Here is a 17,500-nt window from a genome sequence, read left to right as displayed (position 1 = left end):
TAAAGAGTTTACACAGCTCTATTATTATTATTGTTATTATTATTATTATTATTATTATTATTATTATTATTATTATTTCGGAAGGAGACCCTCTCGTAGTCGAGTTTTGTTGAAAATGGTTGCTGCTTCAACACTATTAATCTTGGTAAAATTCGGTTGAGTCATTTTGGTTTATCATTGCTTATACAATTCTCTCTCTCTCTCTCTCTCTCTCTCTCTCTCTCTCTCTCTCTCTCTCTCTCTCTCTCTCTCTCTCCAACGCGACGTTTCGTCCAGATCTACAGGACATTTTCCAGCGATGACTGATGAGGGACTGAATCAGAGGACTAGACAAAATAATCTCAATTCTCCCATTTTTCATGTGCAGACAAATAGCGCCGCAAGGTTCAATAATATTCAGTATTTTGGCATTGTTCTTTTACAAGACTAAAGAGAGAGAGAGAGAGAGAGAGAGAGAGAGAGAGAGAGAGAGAGAGAAATCTCCCAGAGTCTACTGATAGTAGTGAGAAAAGGTTGATGAAATATTCTGAAGATCGAATACTCGGTCGATCATTAAAAAAAAAAAGGTCTTAAATTTCCTTTTAAATTAGACTCTAGGCTTCGTAGTGACAAGCGTTTCAGGAACGTGAAGAGATCGAGAAGTTGAGAGGGCTTTGTGGTTGATAAATACTATATTATGTATAGTAGTTAAGCGTGACCATTAGATTCTACGTATGTGCCGCTAATGTTGACGGATCAGTTAGGCCTACAAAAATATCTGAAAACAAAAGGGAAAGAAGTATAAAACCGATGCAATAATAGACCCTGAGGCTATGACTAAACTCGTTCCGTCGGCTTTATGGGCCTGTCTGTAACACCATTTTTTTTTTTACGGCAAATTCGGATCAAAGGAACCGCCACAGCGTCGTCTCTGGGATTCGAACTTAATTTCCTCGGACCGCAAACGGCGACTGCTCCGAGATGGTACTATTTCCATGGACTATTTGCTCAGTTTCCGGTCCAGTTCGCTAGGCAGGACCTTCGTGTTTCTAATTGCTACTTCGCTGATGGACGTAGCGCGCTTCCGAACTATACTCGTATGTAGATGTTTTATGTAGATTTGTCGTGAGCATTTAGCTTTTTTTTTTTTTATTGTAAACATTATATGCTCTGTAAGATATATAATATTAATGATAATAGAAGATGCCCAGTTTAGAGTTTCATCCGTTGTTTACCACTTAGATTCATCATCATAATAATAATAATAATAATAATAATAATAATAATAATAATAATAATAATGAAAAACTGGGAAAAAGGCCTTAATGGTTGTACAAAGTGTTCCGGGTGAAAATGACAATTTTCTCATATTATTATTATAATTATTATTACAAAAAAATATCCGATACGTCAAAAGTATATTATCCCACACCGGAAGTACTTCCCGCATCACTATTCTCTCCCCACAAGTTTTATTACCGGTCAGTCTCCATTGAAAACTCCTCTACCTTCGTCGTTTACCAACCCCCCCCCCCCCCCCCCCCACAATTATTACCCAACCCAGATACATCTCCCTCCTCCTACTCCTTCCCCAATAACCCCTTCGTAAACAAGCCGTCCACTTCTTCAGGAGCAACCAGCAGCCGGCAGCCTCATCCTAAGAAGAAGAAGAAGAAGAAGAAGCAGTGCACGGGAAAATATCGTTATTGCTGTCATTCCCGCCCGGCAATTTTAGGAGCTCATGTCTTCTCGCCGCTTCCTTAGGGTTTAGGATTTCCAGATCGCCTGCCGAGTGTGGTCGCTGCCACGTGAAGCCTCTGACCTACTCCTGAAAGGCACTTTGAGATGCGCTGGTCACACGAGCCGCCGTTTTCGGCCGTCTGACAGTATCCGCCCACTTGTGATACACAGTGGTTTTCGTCGTCTCGCTGTTGAGGTGTTCATACGAGCCCGTTTTCTTACTTTTACCTGTGCATCGTCTCAGAGCCACGTTGTCACACGAGCATGGTGGCACTTTCGGCGTTTTGAGAGCATGATGTCATAAGAGCTCGTTTTCTGACGTTCATATCATCAAAGAGCCACGGTGTCACACGAACATGGTGTCACACAAGCCCGTTGTCTGGCACTATCGGTGTCTTGATAGTATGATGTCATACGAGCCAGTTTTCAGACATTTACTTCTATATCGTCTCAGAGAAGCAACTACTCCGAGATACATTAGAAGCATAACATACAGCATACGAGAATTTCCTAACCAGTTCCTTGTCTGTAAATTCCCGCCCCCTCCCCAACCGCGCACACCCCCAATCCATTTTCCTCTGCTATAACGTGACACCGGTCTTTCTGATTCCCGTTCACGTAACAGCAATCTCTCTCTCTCTCTCTCTCTCTCTCTCTCGCAATTACCATCATCAGCTTCGCTTCAGTGTGTTTGGGCGTAATTACCTAATCATCTGATAAGTTGATTATCTAAAATTGCCTCTCGTAAGTGCGTGTTATTTCGACATGGAACAGGATAAACCTCGTACTTGAATGGATATTAACATGTTATTGTCCCAAACTGAGCTTTTTTTTCTTTTATTTTTTTGTATTTTCATTTTTCTTTATGACGAGGGCGAATACAATACCAAATGTCTTTAGAGGCCGAAGATCGATGAGTCTGTTTTAATTATTATTATTATTATTATTATTATTATTATTATTATTATTATTATACAGAAGATGAAGAACCCTATTCACATGGAGGAAGCCCACCAAAGGGCCCGTTGACTTAAGATCCCAGTTTCCAAAGAATATTATGGCGTTCATTCGATAAAAGTAACAGAAGGTAATGGAAAATACAGAAAGGGGAGATGAATGATCAGAAAAAAATTAACAATTTAATAAAAGTTTAAATATAAATACAGGTAAATTATTAAAATACAAGAATATTGTTTTAGGGTAAGAATGTGTCGAGGCTTCGCTTGATATTATGAGGTTTCAGTTGCAAATCCTCGTGATGCTTCATAATTTTTTTCATGTAATACGAATTAACATGCGTTCATGAAAACTTCAGCAACAGAGCGGTGGGATAATATAATATTTAGCTGAAGTAAAATTGATTTCATTTTCTCCTAATTAAAAAAAGTAATACAAACAATTAAATACCAACGATAAAAATAACAATAATTGAACGCCGCACACAATTTCCGTTTGTTTACATCGAAGAAAGCTAACGAGTAATTATGTTTGCCTTTTCCTAATGGAATATTAATTTCTGTTTGTCGATGCATCAGTAAACACAACAGAGATGAGTGCAGGAGAAATTCTGTGCGACATCATTTCGTCTTACCTGGTACCGAGTGCTGTGCGTGTGTGTGTGTGTGTGTGTGCGTGGGTGTGTGCATAAACATGAAGAATTATTATGTAAATGAAGTGATATACCCTCTATTTTGGAAGAACTGTGAATGCAGGACGTATAATAATGTTTTTTATGCCATCACAATGACTTTTTGACATCAGTGATCGCCAGACGAAAAACAGAGCCAAGCCTTTGATAACATTTAGGATCTAGAGAGCCTATCATAAAAAAACTATTTTTGTGCTTATTCAATAGGTCAGGATACGTCTTTGAGGTATTTCTTCTTATTTTAAACGTAGGGCTAGAGGCAATATTATTGTGTTGTATTGTTTCTGCTGTAGCAAAATACCAATTCTTTTTCCTTTGCATTTCAGGTGGCGAGCAGCGAGGAGCCCAACGCAGAGAAGAGCCCAGATGTCAGTCCTGATACCACCGCCGAGGTGGAGTCTCCGGACGTCCCGCAGAAGGAACAGCCCATCGCCCAGGAGAGATCCAACGCTGCCCACCTCAACAACGCCGGCATCCCAGAGGACCAGATCGCCCTGGAATCAGTGGACAGAGACTCCGGGGGCCTATCTACAGGTTACGGCCCTCCGCCACCACCGCTACACCCAAAAGCTATTCCAGTGCCTTTCCCGGTGCCAGTTCAACCCGGGTCTATCGTGATACCTGTGCACCCACAGCCAGCTCCTCCCGGTCCTGGTTACAAGCCTCCCCCACCTAAGAAGGGTATTGGTTTCCGCCCACCCCCTCCTCCTGCAGGAAGTTACGGTCCTCCCATACAAGCTAAACAGCCTCCTGCCCCAGTTTTCAAGAGACCCCCAACTCCAATAAAGAACTATGGACCTCCTCCTAGTTATCCACCTCCTCCTCCTCCCCCACCACCCACACCTCCCAAGCACTCCTACTCTGCCCCTCCTCCTGGACCTTCTTACTCTGCTCCTCCTCCTCCTCCAAGTCCCTCTTATTCAGCTCCCCCTCCAGCCCCCTCCTATGTAGCTCCTCCTCCAGCCCCCTCCTATGTAGCTCCTCCTCCAGGCCCTGCTTACTCAGCTCCTCCTCCAAGCCCCGTTTTCTCAGCTCCTCCTCCAAGCCCCGTTTTCTCAGCTCCTCCTCCTGGTCCTACTTATTCAGCTCCTCCACCAGGCCCTCTTCCCTCTGTTCCAGTACCAGCACCTGGCACAGGCTACGGTGCACCAAAACCTGTAGATGTTTACACTAGTCCTGCTGAAACAGCTCCCATTATTGCTGGTCCCCCCGTCCATTCTAAAGCCCCTATTTTACCACCTGCACCTCTTCCTTTGCAAACTGATCATGTTGCAGTTCACGGAACTGTTCACTACGAAGGCAGGCAGCCAGTTCCTGCCCCAGCTCCCATTCTGAATAATCCTGCACCTCTTCCACCACAGCCCACGTATGTTCCCCCTGCTCCAGCCCCTATCTCTGCTCCAGTCCAACCCAAACCACAAATATTGGCTGTTCCACCCATAGCTCCAGTGCCTCATCCCATCCCTGATGCTGATGTGTCTGGTTCTGCCAATTCTTATGCCCCTCCAGAGTCACTTGCCCCAGCTGACCCGTGGCCAAATGCTGTCCCAGTCATGCCAAAGATAACAGCACTTGATGTCAAATGCGAAAAGAATCTCATGAAAGTCAACATTGCGTTTGACAAACCATTCTATGGTATAGTCTTTAGTAAGGGACATTACAGTAACGTTGATTGCGTACACCTTCCAGCAGGCTTAGGTCGCACCCAGGCTACATTTGACATATCAATTAACGCCTGTGGCACAACTGGAAACACCGAAAATGGTCTCTATGGTTATGGAAGCCAAAGTGGATCAGGCACTTACTTCGAAAACACGATTGTGATCCAGTATGATCCTCAAGTACAAGAAGTATGGGATCAAGCTCGCAAGCTCCGATGCACATGGCATGATCAGTATGAAAAATCTGTAACATTCCGACCTTTCCCTGTAGACATGTTAGATGTGGTGAGAGCTGATTTTGCTGGCGATAATGTTGGATGCTGGATGCAAATACAAGTAGGCAAAGGTCCATGGGCTTCAGAGGTATCTGGTTTGGTTAAAATTGGTCAGACTATGACGATGGTTCTAGCCATTAAAGATGACGATAACAAGTTTGACATGTTGATTCGAAACTGCATGGCCCATGATGGTAAGAAAGCACCAATTCAGCTGGTTGATCAGCGAGGATGCGTAACAAGGCCTAAACTCATGTCGAAGTTCACAAAGATTAAGAACTTTGGAGCGTCAGCTTCCGTTCTGTCATACGCACACTTCCAGGCATTCAAGTTCCCAGATTCTATGGAGGTTCACTTCCAGTGCACTATTCAGATTTGCAGATATCAGTGCCCAGCTCAGTGTAGTGATGAGACTATTGGAGGTGGTTATGAAGCTCCAGTATCGCTTGGCCGAGCCAAACGTGAAGTAGAAGAGACAGAAGATGGTAAGCAGAAAGACATTGGCGTGAATCGCGTCATCCAAGTAGTGTCTGCCCGCGATCTGACATTTGTTTTAGAGAAGAAAGGAGGAGAAACTGATACCGAGGAATTAAGAGAAGCCAGTACTGCAACTCTCGTCGCTCCTTTGCTTGAAGACCAAAGTGGCCTCATCTGCATGTCGACACCTGGTTTTGCTGCCACTCTCGTTGTACTATTAGCAATACTCATCGTTTCTTGCCTTCTCTCAGCTTTCTTGTGTCTGCGGTTTAGAAGTCACGGTGATACACGTTCAATCATTTCCTCTTATGATAATCCAGCATTTCTTCATAAGAAGACGCATTTCTAAACTTATAGTCACAAGTATTCAATCTCACTTTTAAAGATGATGATGACTTGGCTCTTTTATCTAGCAGCCATTGCATCCTTCTTTTATTTTCAGAATGCACACTTATTCATTTAAGCAGCTGGTAAAGTCCAAATCTTCACTTACATTATGCCAAATTTTGAAGCTGATTACTATTGCTCTCTCGAAAAGAGGTTGTCAATCATTTCACAATAGCTTTAGCTCCACGAAAGGAGAACCCTCTCAGAAGGTGGTCATCTTCAGTTGTAGTTGCGTGGTCATCACCTACAAGCCACAGTGCCAACAGTGGGCTGTGGCAGGGCATTTAGGCACCGGAAAGTCACACTATATCGGGTGGTGCCAGGGGAGATCTTGAAACGCCCTCGGTCAGCCGTTGAGGACTAAGCTTCTAAAGGGTCGACTAGAGAGGTCGTGGTTGTTATTCACAGTGGCTCGGTTCTCCTGTTCTTCGTCTCTGAACCTTTGCCTCCTCTTCTGATTTATTGTTCTTGTTATTTGGTGTCACTCTTCATAGTTTATGTTTTTATTGACATATCAAGAGTACCTCATTATATGAGAGTATGTGCTAGCTCTCAGCCGCGGGCGGATGAGGGCCAGAAAATATATGGTTTTCCTGTCCAGTTGAATTCATCATTGACAGCACTGTGGCGCAAAACAAGATTTGACTTTGCTGTGTGGTGTGCTGGGTCTGTGTGTTGGGTCTACGTGGGTTTGTCCTTCCTGAAAATCACGCTCTTTGAGAAAACAAAAGGAACTTTGCACCCCATTTTATCATTGAAATCTTTTTTCCTGCACTTCTTGACTTAGAGAGTTGCCATAATGCAATTTAAGTTTAGTAGTAGTCATTTATGATGAGGCTCAATTATCATTACAGTTATCATTATCATAAGTATCCATGATCATAGGACGCAGCTGCTTAAGAAGGCCAAATTTTGGAAGTGGACCTACGGTGAGAGATCCACAGAAGACAAAATATGACAGTATTCAACTTTCCCAGTGCGTAGTTTCACATCAAACAGTCTTTGTGTCGTAAACCTTCCTTCAGGAGTCATTCTAAGCTACAGAAAATGGCAGATTTCGGAAAGTTTTCTATTTTGGATCAAGAAAGGCTCTTGCTACCTCTGTCAGTCAAAGAGAGTTGATCCTCCTCCATCCACACTGGGAATACGGTCCTTTTCGCCGTGGTTTCTGCCTGATGCTATTCGCGGGTGGAGAAAACAATCGAATTTGGAGAACCATTGATGATGGATCTTGAGAGTTAATCCGCTGGGAACCGTCTAATGAGTAGTGTAAGTTAATTTATTGAGCTATTTATTAAGAAAGGATAGAATCGTCTCTGTTGTTGTACATAGAAACTCACCTGTCATGGGAAATATGTGCAGATGGTCTAATTGTCTTGTTAATCACTGGAATACTTTAGTAAAAAAAGCAATAAAAAACTAATCGTCCTAGAGAGCAAAGATGAAAGAAGCTTCTCTGAAATCAGTCGTTTTTAACCAAGAGGCCTGGGGTGGGGGGGGGGTGGGTGGGATGGGTGGCGTGGGGTTGGGGAGATGCCACATTGTGTCGGAACGTGGGGGAAGGAAGACCTTGTAAATAGATAAAATTTCATTGTTAATTTATCTGTTTTCCCTTTATTATATATATCCCTTATTTATTTTTGTCCCGTTGATCATCATTCTTCCATTTCCAAGTACCCTCCCTCCCTCCCTTTCCCCCCCCCATCCCACATCCACCCCACATCCTCTGTGTCGTGTATTGATGTGATCAACTAATATTTTATAATTAACATTGTAGTTCTGTACTCAGTAACTCTGTGCGTGAATGGAACTGACGTCAATCATGAGAGTGTGGAAGTTTTGTTGTTGTTGTTGGTGCGAGTGACTGGATTATTTCATTAGATTGTCTTTGTAATAAAATGTTTTCATATATTGCTGGTTTCATTTATCACACTTGTCTCGACTCCCTCGTATCAGACTTAAGAAGTGCCACAAATAACGGACATTTATGCAAGACCGTCGCTATTATTATTATTATTATTATTATTATTATTATTATTATTATTATTATTATTCTGTTAAATAAAGTGGCATAATTAAGAGAATTGATTTTGCATCATATTATTTTCTCTATTTTTCATATTGTCCGCCTCTCTCGTTGAGTATTATTATTATTATTATTATTATTATTATTATTATTATTATTATTATTATTATTATTATTATTATTATTATTATTAAGGAGATGACTCCTACTCATATGAAACAAGCCCCCCACAGGGGCCACTGACTTGAAATTCTTCAAGCTTCCAATGAGCATAGCGTTCACTAGCAGGTAACAGAAGGTAATGAGAAATACAGAAAGAAGAGATCACTTATTAAAAAAAAGGGCGAAACCAATGAACAAATCAATGAATGAATAAATAAAAAATGTAAAGTCAATCATTAAGATATATAAAGGATGATTGTGTGGGGTTAGCTAATTCATTCCAACATCGCTTGAGCTTCTGAAGTTTCCAACGACCTCTGGAAAACTGTTCCACAGCTCAGCGTTTGCGCAGAACTAGTCTCTTGAAGTCACTCTCTACTTGATCTATATCAGTTAAGAAGACCAGAATGGAAAGACAATGCTTTCCGACGTGCAGTGAGAGCAACCGCGTGTCCCCGTGTGGATTGAATCATTTGAGTTCTCTCGTGATTATTCATCTCTGCCGTGTTTCACGCAAGGAGAGACTGATAGTGTAGTAAGAGAAGAATCTTGAGATGAAGGGAAACACTCTTTTAGCAGGTCTTTCCGCACACGTCAATTTCCTCGGGTGGGAACAAGCGGTCAAGGTGAGCCTAAGATTACATTGGGTGTAGCCTAACGTTACTACTTTGGTATAACTGTCGGCACGGTCTGAAGCCACAGTGTAAATTAAGCAAAGTTGCTTGGGAAGATTGTGTTCGACTATCGTCGAATCTTTTTTTTGTTTTGTTTCAATAGTTAAAGAATACCGTCTTATGTTAAGACATGCTTGAGCACACACACACACACACTTGCATAATAGCTGTATATGTATGAGTATATACATATGTTATGTGTATGTATGTGTATATATGTTTATGTATGTGATATACAGATATACGCATATATACATCCCCTCTTTCAAAGACGTTCGCCTGACGGTGTATCCCACGGGTGTGTTCATAACTAGAATTTTAAATTTTTCCGGTTTTTGTCCAGGCTGTGTTTCTGTTGCTAAAAACATTCATAAGAAAAACCAATGTCACTGAAGTCCATAAATTGGACTCTAGACTTTCCAGCAGTTAAGATGAATTTAGAAGATTCCGTGAAACGTGGCTTAACAAATGATGATTAACCCTGAAGAAGGATTCGCTGATGAATCCCCCCCCCTTTTTTTTTGTAGGGACCAGAGGTCCACAACAGTCATCTTATCCCCTTCAACATTTTGCCACGCCTTGGGACGTGCTGGCATAGTAGATCCTGTTCAAGCTAACCAACCTATCACCAAATCACTGCTTGAAAATTCGAATATCAAAGTAAGTCACCGAAAATATAATTTTTTTTATCACGTCCTACCAAACATCCTGGGTTCGCTCCCTTTTTTTGTGTTCGCATAGGCCACGTGATCTCCCAAACCTGGTGTGGGTATGCGATAATATTCAATGCCAAAGTCGTTTCGTTTTTGTCTTTCGCTAAACGGGATGTATCTCTTGGGGTTTGCTGAAAGAAGTATTTCTGTGAAGGTGACTCCCCTCTCTGGACTTTGGGGATTTAGTCCTGGCTCAGATCACACGGTCTAGGCTCAAATCTCCTTCGTAGAATAGCGACATCTTTGATGACTAATTTACTAAAATTGTTTGGTGAACATTATGGTAGATCTAAGTAATAAATCCGCTTCGGGTAATTCTTTGGAAAGTACAGTTTCCTATAGTATTTGGGTTGCTTATTGAGAATTTACCGTTTTTTTGGGGGGTCGACTGTGATTAACCCCCCCAATTCAGATTAGCTGTCGTATTCGCGGGAGCGTTCCTTGTAGTCCGTGTGGAGTTATTGCTTAGAATTACCGCACCTTCCCTACGGGGACGATTTTTCTAAAGTATTAAGCCAGTAATCCAACTACTAAATTATTGAACGCACTGCAAAACGCGCGAATTTGGAGTTATTTTTCATATTCTCGTAAAAACATCGGTATTCATTTAATCAGTAAATGAAAAAATGTGTATTTAAGCTTTTCCTGACCATCTTCATTTCTAAACATAACTCTTGCCTTCACTGATTTAAAATATATCTTTAGCATAAGCTATTTGATTTGCTGCTCATTACTTGCTTGAAGATTCGACCTTGAGAATTCCGAAGTTTTCATAACTGACAGATGAAATAGACAGTACTCTTGATATGTTTTAAGTCTTTCAAAAGAGGTCAGCTCATTCACAGTTAATTTGACAGTGACCTGGGTAAATTGTCACTGCCTTGCTCAATTGCTACCGTGCATATTTGACATCTTAGTTATCGGTTTCTTCGTAATTGCTATTTTCTTCATTGTAAATGAGTAAAGGAAACTAATGAAACGAGAGAGGGAACGACTTAGTGTACAAGAAGAAGAATAATAAGAACTGGGCCTAAAAAACAAAATACTGACGAACTGTATATTCTGGCCAAGACTTCGGTGTTTAGCTGGCAGACTCTGGGTTCTTGAGAGAGAGAGAGAGAGAGAGAGAGAGAGAGAGAGAGAGAGAGAGAGAGAGAGATGTTGGCTGATAGTCCAGCAGACTTGGGAAGACTTGTCTGGCTGATGATGATGATGAGTTGAGGCTGAACCGTAGTGAGACCGACCAACCAGAGGCGACCGCAGCAACAGGACGTATACCTGACCGCTCGCGTTCGAGAAAGGGCCGCGTTCCCTTCGTCTCTGCGGCCGCCGGCGGAATTCGGTGATGTTAGCAACCTGTTGGTGCATCGGCTCTGCCGACTGTGAAATGACCACAGGGTCCAAGACTCAGTCTGGTCCTTAATTATCATATAACGATGGAGGAAGAAGAAGGAGAAGGAAGAGAAGGGAGGAGTAAAAATAGCGTACATGTGTTAGGCAAATGAATCGTGGACCAAAGAATGTCAGAAACGCATCACGATCTTTATAGGACCGTTGGTGGTGACAAAGAATTGTTTTCGTGCTATCCTGATCTTTTATAGATTTTAGGAAAGCGAAGAAGCGTTTCATTCAAGTTCTCAGATTTTCAAGGCGTTCATGTAAAAATATTTTCCCCTGAGAGAGAAAGAGAGAGAGAGAGAGAGAGAGAGAGAGAGAGAGAGAGAGAGAGAGAGAGTTGGGGGGGGAGAGGGAGGAGAGTTATACAATCCTTGACAGACATGTCACAAACATCTAGAGATTTGTAGAATTTATGTATCCCCTAGTGTGTGAGAGAGAGAGAGAGAGAGAGAGAGAGAGAGAGAGAGAGAGAGAGAGGAGAGTCATACAATCCTTGACGGACATGTCGTCACAAACTCAGATTTTAATTAAAGGCGTTTATATAAAAATATTTTTCCCCGAGAGAGAGAGAGAGAGAGAGAGAGAGAGAGAGAGAGAGAGAGAGAGGAGTCATGCAATCCTTGTCAGACATGCTGACATGTCACAAACTAGTAAAGATTTGTAAAATATATAAGTATAATTTCCCAGAGAGAGAGAGAGAGAGAGAGAGAGAGAGAGAGAGACAAGTCATACAATTCCTTGACGGACATGTCGTCACAAACTTAATAAAGTTTTGGTGACCAGCTTGTGATGTACAAAACCACTTTACCTATGAAACCACAACGAAGGCTGACTTCATTTTCGGTAACGGGGGAAGAATGACACTCATTATCGTATTTTTTAACAGATTTTATTGTACAAAAGGATAAATGAAAACCAATACAGAATGCCCTACGAATCCCACAGAAAGACGTAACAACAACACGAAAGAAAGTTCCAATACTCTGTTTAAAATTTTCGCCATCATATTATGGGTAGAAACTCAGGTGCTTACTAAGACAAGAAACTACCATCTAATCATTCGTATCTATAATACTTCCTACAACAAAAAATGCTGATCGTTAATTTGCACGAGCAATTTTCGACCCAGCGGTAATGAGCAATCATTCAGGTGCTTGAATATGACAAACTGTTTCCGTTCGGACTGATTGCTTCTACGTCAAACATGAAAACATTCCAACCATTCAACTTCATAATTCTCCTTATTCAATACATAATTGTGAGCGATCATTCAAATGTATTTGAAGTCGGTTAAAAACACCTAAGGAACGGCATTGTATGAGAAGAAAATCATGAAGGGAGACTGAATAATTCTACAAGGAAAAAGCCTAAAATTGAAATAAAATCGTGTATACTTTAATATTTAAACTTAATTTAAAGGATTCACTCAAGTTTCCTGCACTCGAATTTGCAACTCGGGTAATCTAGATTTACGAAAGGCTACTTCAAATGCTGCTCAAGAGTGAATTATTCTCGTAACCTCATTTACATGCAAAGAGAAAGACTTAGAAACTGCTGAAGAAGACTTAGAAAGTCCTGGACAAGACTTGGAAAGTCCTGGACAAGACTTGGAAAGTCCTGGACAAGACTTGGAAAGTCCTGGACAAGACTTGGAAAGTCCTGGAAAAGACTTGGAAAGCCCTGGAAACGACTGGAAAAGCCCTGGACGACTTGAAAGCCCTGGACAAGATTGGAAAGCCTGGAAAAGACTTGGAAAGTCCTGGAAAAGACTTGGAAAGTCCTGGAAAAGACTTGGAAAGCCCTGGACAAGACTTGGAAAGTCCTGGAAAAGACTTGGAAAGTCCTGGAAAAGACTTGGAAAGTCCTGGAAAAGACTAAGAAAATACTAGAGAAGGTTCAGAATGTACTAGAGACTAACAAAAAACCATTACAAAAAAAGAAGCCTCCATATACGGATGTGCTTCGTCCCATAGCTGGTAACTTACACCACGCCGAGTCGAAAAACTCGAATAATCCGTTTTCTGTGGCAACGACATTTTCTGCCATTCCAAATCGCTAACCAAAGTTAAACTAAGAGGAAAAAAAAAAAAAAAAAGTTCTTCTCCTTTACCTGAGGTATTTCTGTTATTATGAATTCAACTGACCTGTAGGAACTGTCAAGTGCTCTTAAGAGAAATACATTGAGAGAAAAATTATTTTAACTACTTGCTAAGGACAGTAAACTATACAAAAAAAAGTTAACTGGAAAACTCTTTAAGTTAATATTCCCAGTTTAGAATTTGACACAATGCCCATTCAGTATCGAGTTCCAATAATGCAGGAGACATCAAACCGAGAACTTTTCTTGAAAACACAGCAAAGAATCACTTTTATGAATTGACCTGTGTACTGAACCACCTTGGCCTCGTCTGATCCACTTGGAAAACAACACTCGAGGCAATAAAAAAAACGAAAACACTGAAAAAAAAAAATCCCAAATAAAAACATTCTCCAATGCCCGTTCCATCTCGCCCCCGCCTAAACCCAGGTGGAATCTCGCCTCAGGTCGTGACAAGATGATGATTCAGTCGCCTGGTTTTACTCCTTCGAAACCTCCTGGTTGTCGCCGACGACCTCCTTGGCTTCTATGAGTCTGAAGGCCTCCATTATCTCCTGGGAGTTAGACTGGCACTGCTTGTAGAAGGTCTCGCACGCCTTGGAGTTGTGAGCCGAGTTTCTGCCCAACCAAGCGGCGTAGTCGAAGACGCCCTTCGAGCTTCGAATAGTAGAGGGCGCGGGTGCCACTTCGGTGCTGTGGAAGGAAGGAGACCTTTGGAATATATCGTGGATTGTAGATAAAGTTCTTGATGGTTCTAGATAGGTGGCCACCGGAGAGAAATTTAAGGAGTTATTGAAGAACATCTTTTATGGCGGTACGTGATTTACATTTTGAATCATCATTAATATATGTATATATATATATATATATATATATATATATATATATATATATATATATATATATATATATATATATATATATAGTGTAGTTTTGTTTTTTCCCAGGCTGAAATAAGCTATGTAGCCGTGTCCATGGATATTGATATCCCTGCCTCCAGGCCCGTCAACATTACAATAATAAACTTATATAAACATATATATATATATATATATATATATATATATATATATATATATATATATATATACGTATATATATAACAGGTTATTATTTTAATATTTAAGACTGGAGACTAGGATAATATATATATATATATATATATATATATATATATATATATATATATATATATATATATATATATATATGATATAAGTTTATTACCGAGATTTTGACGACCTTGGAGGCAATGATATCGATGATCATGCCTGGGAAGACTAACAACAATAAAACTTGACTAAATCAAAACGGCTGAATAAAAAAAAAAAAAAAAAAAAAAGAAACCGACGTTAACTTACCTGAAGCTGAACATGATGGCGCGTTCGTCTTCCTTGAGTTCGTCCCTGGGTTTCTGGGCGAGCTCGCAAACCAGCCTCTGCGCGCAGCCGTCGGTGTCAAGGGTGGCGGTCACGTTGAAGTAATCGACTTCTTTGACCGTCTCAGCCGGTCTCTCTTCGCCCTTGTAAGAGATAAAAAGAAAACAGAGTGAATTATTAGCTTGTCCTTTGAGGGGTTTTAAGCGAGGGTTCGATCGGCGCGTGAATGTTTACGTAGCTCTCAGTACTTCTAGCGGACCGAAGAACGCTCTGTATTTGAAGCGAGGAATATCGTTAGTACCACCTAAATATCTTTTTCCCCGGGTGCACTGTAGGCATTACTTTAGGTTCCTTGCAGCGTCCGTTCGGCCCGTAGCTACAACTCCTTTCATTCCTTTGACTGTACCTACGGACGTATTCTTTCTTACACCTTTCTTTCCGACCTAACCTATTAATTGTTTCAAAGTGGAACTGCTTTGAGGTTTTCCTTAGGCCTAAATCCTATATTCTGTCTTGTACTTTTCCAATCAGCATATACCTCACCAAGGTCTAAAGAATATTTAGACCTTGTACCTCACAACCCTCACCTGGGCCTCCCTCTTCCCCCGCCGCCTGTCGAAGTAATCCGAAGGGACGATGTAAAAACTAGGGGGTCCGTGGCTTAGGGGCGGAGGTGCATAGTAGCCAGACTCCCTGGAGTAGTAGTCGTCGTATTCGTCTCCGTTGTCGAAGGCGTCTGCGATCCCGTTGGCCACCTTGTTCTTGAGTGCTGCCAAGCCGATCACCTTCAGGATCTGGAAGGGAAGAGGGGGAACAGGATCACGTTTTGAGATTCGAGGGAAAGGATTCAGGAGTTTGCCCTGAAAGGAGTTTCTCGAGACAATCGGTTTCAAGATCGCGGGTCAAGAGTTAACGCTCCCACTTTGGAGAGGTCTATCGAAAAGGTGATGTCAGTAACTTCAAGATTCCAGTTACTTCAAGATTCTAGAAAGCTTATAGTTCACAATGAGAGAGAGAGAGAGAGAGAGAGAGAGAGAGAGAGAGAGAGAGAGAACATATGTATAACTCTTACGATACCTTGACAGCCGAGAGGCCTCCAATAGCTGCAATTGCGGGGGCAGTCTTGATTGCAGCCACGGGGAGCGCAGCCCCCAGCAGGCCTATGGTAGATTCGGCCCCGGGGACCGAGACCAGCCCGACGACGCCGATCAAAAGCCACAAGACTCTCATTCTGCGAAGGAGAAAGACGACTTAGAAGAGTTAACTGAACGTTTCAAAATGAAATAGAATCGTTTTAAGATGTGTTAACTTTGCATGAGACTTATCTCCTTTCAGCCGTCTTGGCATCCTCTCGTGAACTATAAAGTTTCCTCTTTTCATTCATAATAACATCTGAAACGAATGAATGAATCCCGCCAAAAAAAAAAGGTCGTTTGAAATGGGTGTACCCACAAGATAAGAGCCATTCCATCCATACATTGTATAAGTGATAGTCCACTGAAGCCTCACAGATCAGTTGAAACTTTATTTTGCTATCCAAGCTTTATTTCTTAGCGAATATTTGTTCATTCAGAATCACAAAAATGATCAAAATGGCAGAAAGGTCTTAGAAAGAAAGAATATGGTTGTTCGAAATTTCGGATCTTTCAACCAAACCATTAACTTTGACGTCAGATCTCATGGGGCTGAGGATCTTCCAAATAATCCGTTAACTTTGACGTCAGATCTTATGGGGCTGAGGATCTTCTAACCAAACCATTAACTTTGACGTCAGATCTCATGGGGCTGAGGATCTAACCAAACCATTAATTTGAAGTCAGATCTCATGGGGCTGAGGATCTTCCAACCAAACAATTAATTTGACGTCAGATCTCATGGGGCTGAGAATCTTCCAAATAATCCGTTAACTTTGACGTCAGATCTCATGGGGCCGAGGATTTTCCAACCAAACCATTAAATTTGACGTCAGATCTCATGGGCCTTACCACGATGAATAAATGACCATTAGTAACCACTGAGTACGTAAATTACAGTGTCAATCATATGAATTAAATAAGACCCTAAGACTTTAATTCCCGAATGAATCGTGATGGTGTTATGGAGGACGATGCTAACTGCTAAAAAATTATTTATACTTTTTTTTTCAGAGGTTTTGTTAAAGCCTTCGACCAGCATGGCCATACAGTCTGAAAGTTCTTATTCAAAGAGCGATCACTATTTAATTTTTCTATTGCAGGACCAGACACTATCACTGCTGTTTTTCGGAAAGTGCTCTGGTCTTCCAGAGTGTCCATCGGCGTCTTAGAATTTTTAGGTACGTCCAATGTTTCACGGTCTTCAAGCGGTCAACGCAGTTAAACAAAGCTACAGATTCTTCAACCTACATCACCACACAAACACTCGAGCACTTTCCATCGTTCCAGCATGTCCAAAATCACTTACGTGTTCAGATATCAAACTGGGCTGCAACGATCGCCCAAACCAAACTGAGGACCGGATGATTTTCAGAGGGCTTTTTGTACCCTTCGGGATCCTGAATCAAGTGCTGCAAGCCAAGTGCATCTATGCGCCTGCGCATCTCGCCACTCAGCAGCAGATGAATAAGACCATTCCCGACATTCCTCTCTGCCTTCTGTTTCCTCCCTCGATTAGTCTCTTGTCCTTTTCTCTGGTCCTTTTCTCTTTCCCCCACCCCCCCTTTTTTTTTTTACCTGAAAGACCTCTTTCGGCTAACCTAGCGCTGCTGATCATTCCAGCCTGTTTCCTGGAACGTTGACCATCAGGTGAAAGGTGGAATATCTTGGGCCAAGATGATACATAGACGTCGGAAACAGCCATTGCGTCCACCCACACAAAGAGCTCTTTAGAGAGAGAGAGAGAGAG

The 17,500-nt window shown here is 41.6% G+C and overlaps 2 protein-coding genes across 3 annotated transcripts in view; one reads left to right on the top strand and one right to left on the bottom strand.

Annotated features, from left to right (window-relative positions):
* The window catches only part of LOC135200425 (uncharacterized), a 148,221-nt gene extending 140,578 nt beyond the window's left edge, over positions 1-7,643 (top strand). For both annotated transcript variants that reach the window (XM_064229060.1, XM_064229059.1), the window contains exon 3: positions 3,694-7,643. In XM_064229060.1, coding sequence (XP_064085130.1) covers positions 3,694-6,129 — 2,436 coding nt within the window. In that variant the 3' untranslated portion in view covers positions 6,130-7,643. The remainder of the gene's footprint in view (positions 1-3,693) is intronic.
* A 5,255-nt stretch (positions 7,644-12,898) lies between these two features.
* On the bottom strand, positions 12,899-17,095 carry LOC135199885 (uncharacterized). The gene is made up of 5 exons (XM_064228017.1): positions 17,060-17,095; positions 15,695-15,848; positions 15,205-15,411; positions 14,600-14,760; positions 12,899-13,931 (listed from the first exon to the last, which is right to left on the bottom strand). The coding sequence occupies exons 2-5, from the start codon at positions 15,845-15,847 to the stop codon at positions 13,718-13,720; spliced, it is 735 nt and encodes a 244-aa protein (XP_064084087.1). The 5' UTR covers position 15,848; positions 17,060-17,095; the 3' UTR covers positions 12,899-13,717.
* Between the last annotated feature and the right edge of the window lie 405 nt (positions 17,096-17,500).

Source organism: Macrobrachium nipponense, chromosome 26, assembly GCF_015104395.2.
Source record: "Macrobrachium nipponense isolate FS-2020 chromosome 26, ASM1510439v2, whole genome shotgun sequence".
NCBI classification, from domain to species: Eukaryota; Metazoa; Arthropoda; class Malacostraca; order Decapoda; family Palaemonidae; genus Macrobrachium; species Macrobrachium nipponense.
Note: the sequence above shows the minus strand (reverse complement) of the source record. Positions and strands in the feature narration are given on the sequence as shown.

Bases quoted from the DNA above. Each gene is read 5' to 3' on its own strand.
- LOC135199885 (XM_064228017.1), bottom strand. From the start codon at position 15,847: ATGAGAGTCTTGTGGCTTTTGATCGGCGTCGTCGGGCTGGTCTCGGTC. The intron at 15,412-15,694 runs GTATCGTAAGAG...CTTCCCTTCCAG, and splicing joins GAGGCCTCTCGGCTGTCAAG to ATCCTGAAGGTGATCGGCTT. The intron at 13,932-14,599 runs GTAAGTTAACGT...TTCCTTCCACAG, and splicing joins GCCATCATGTTCAGCTTCAG to CACCGAAGTGGCACCCGCGC.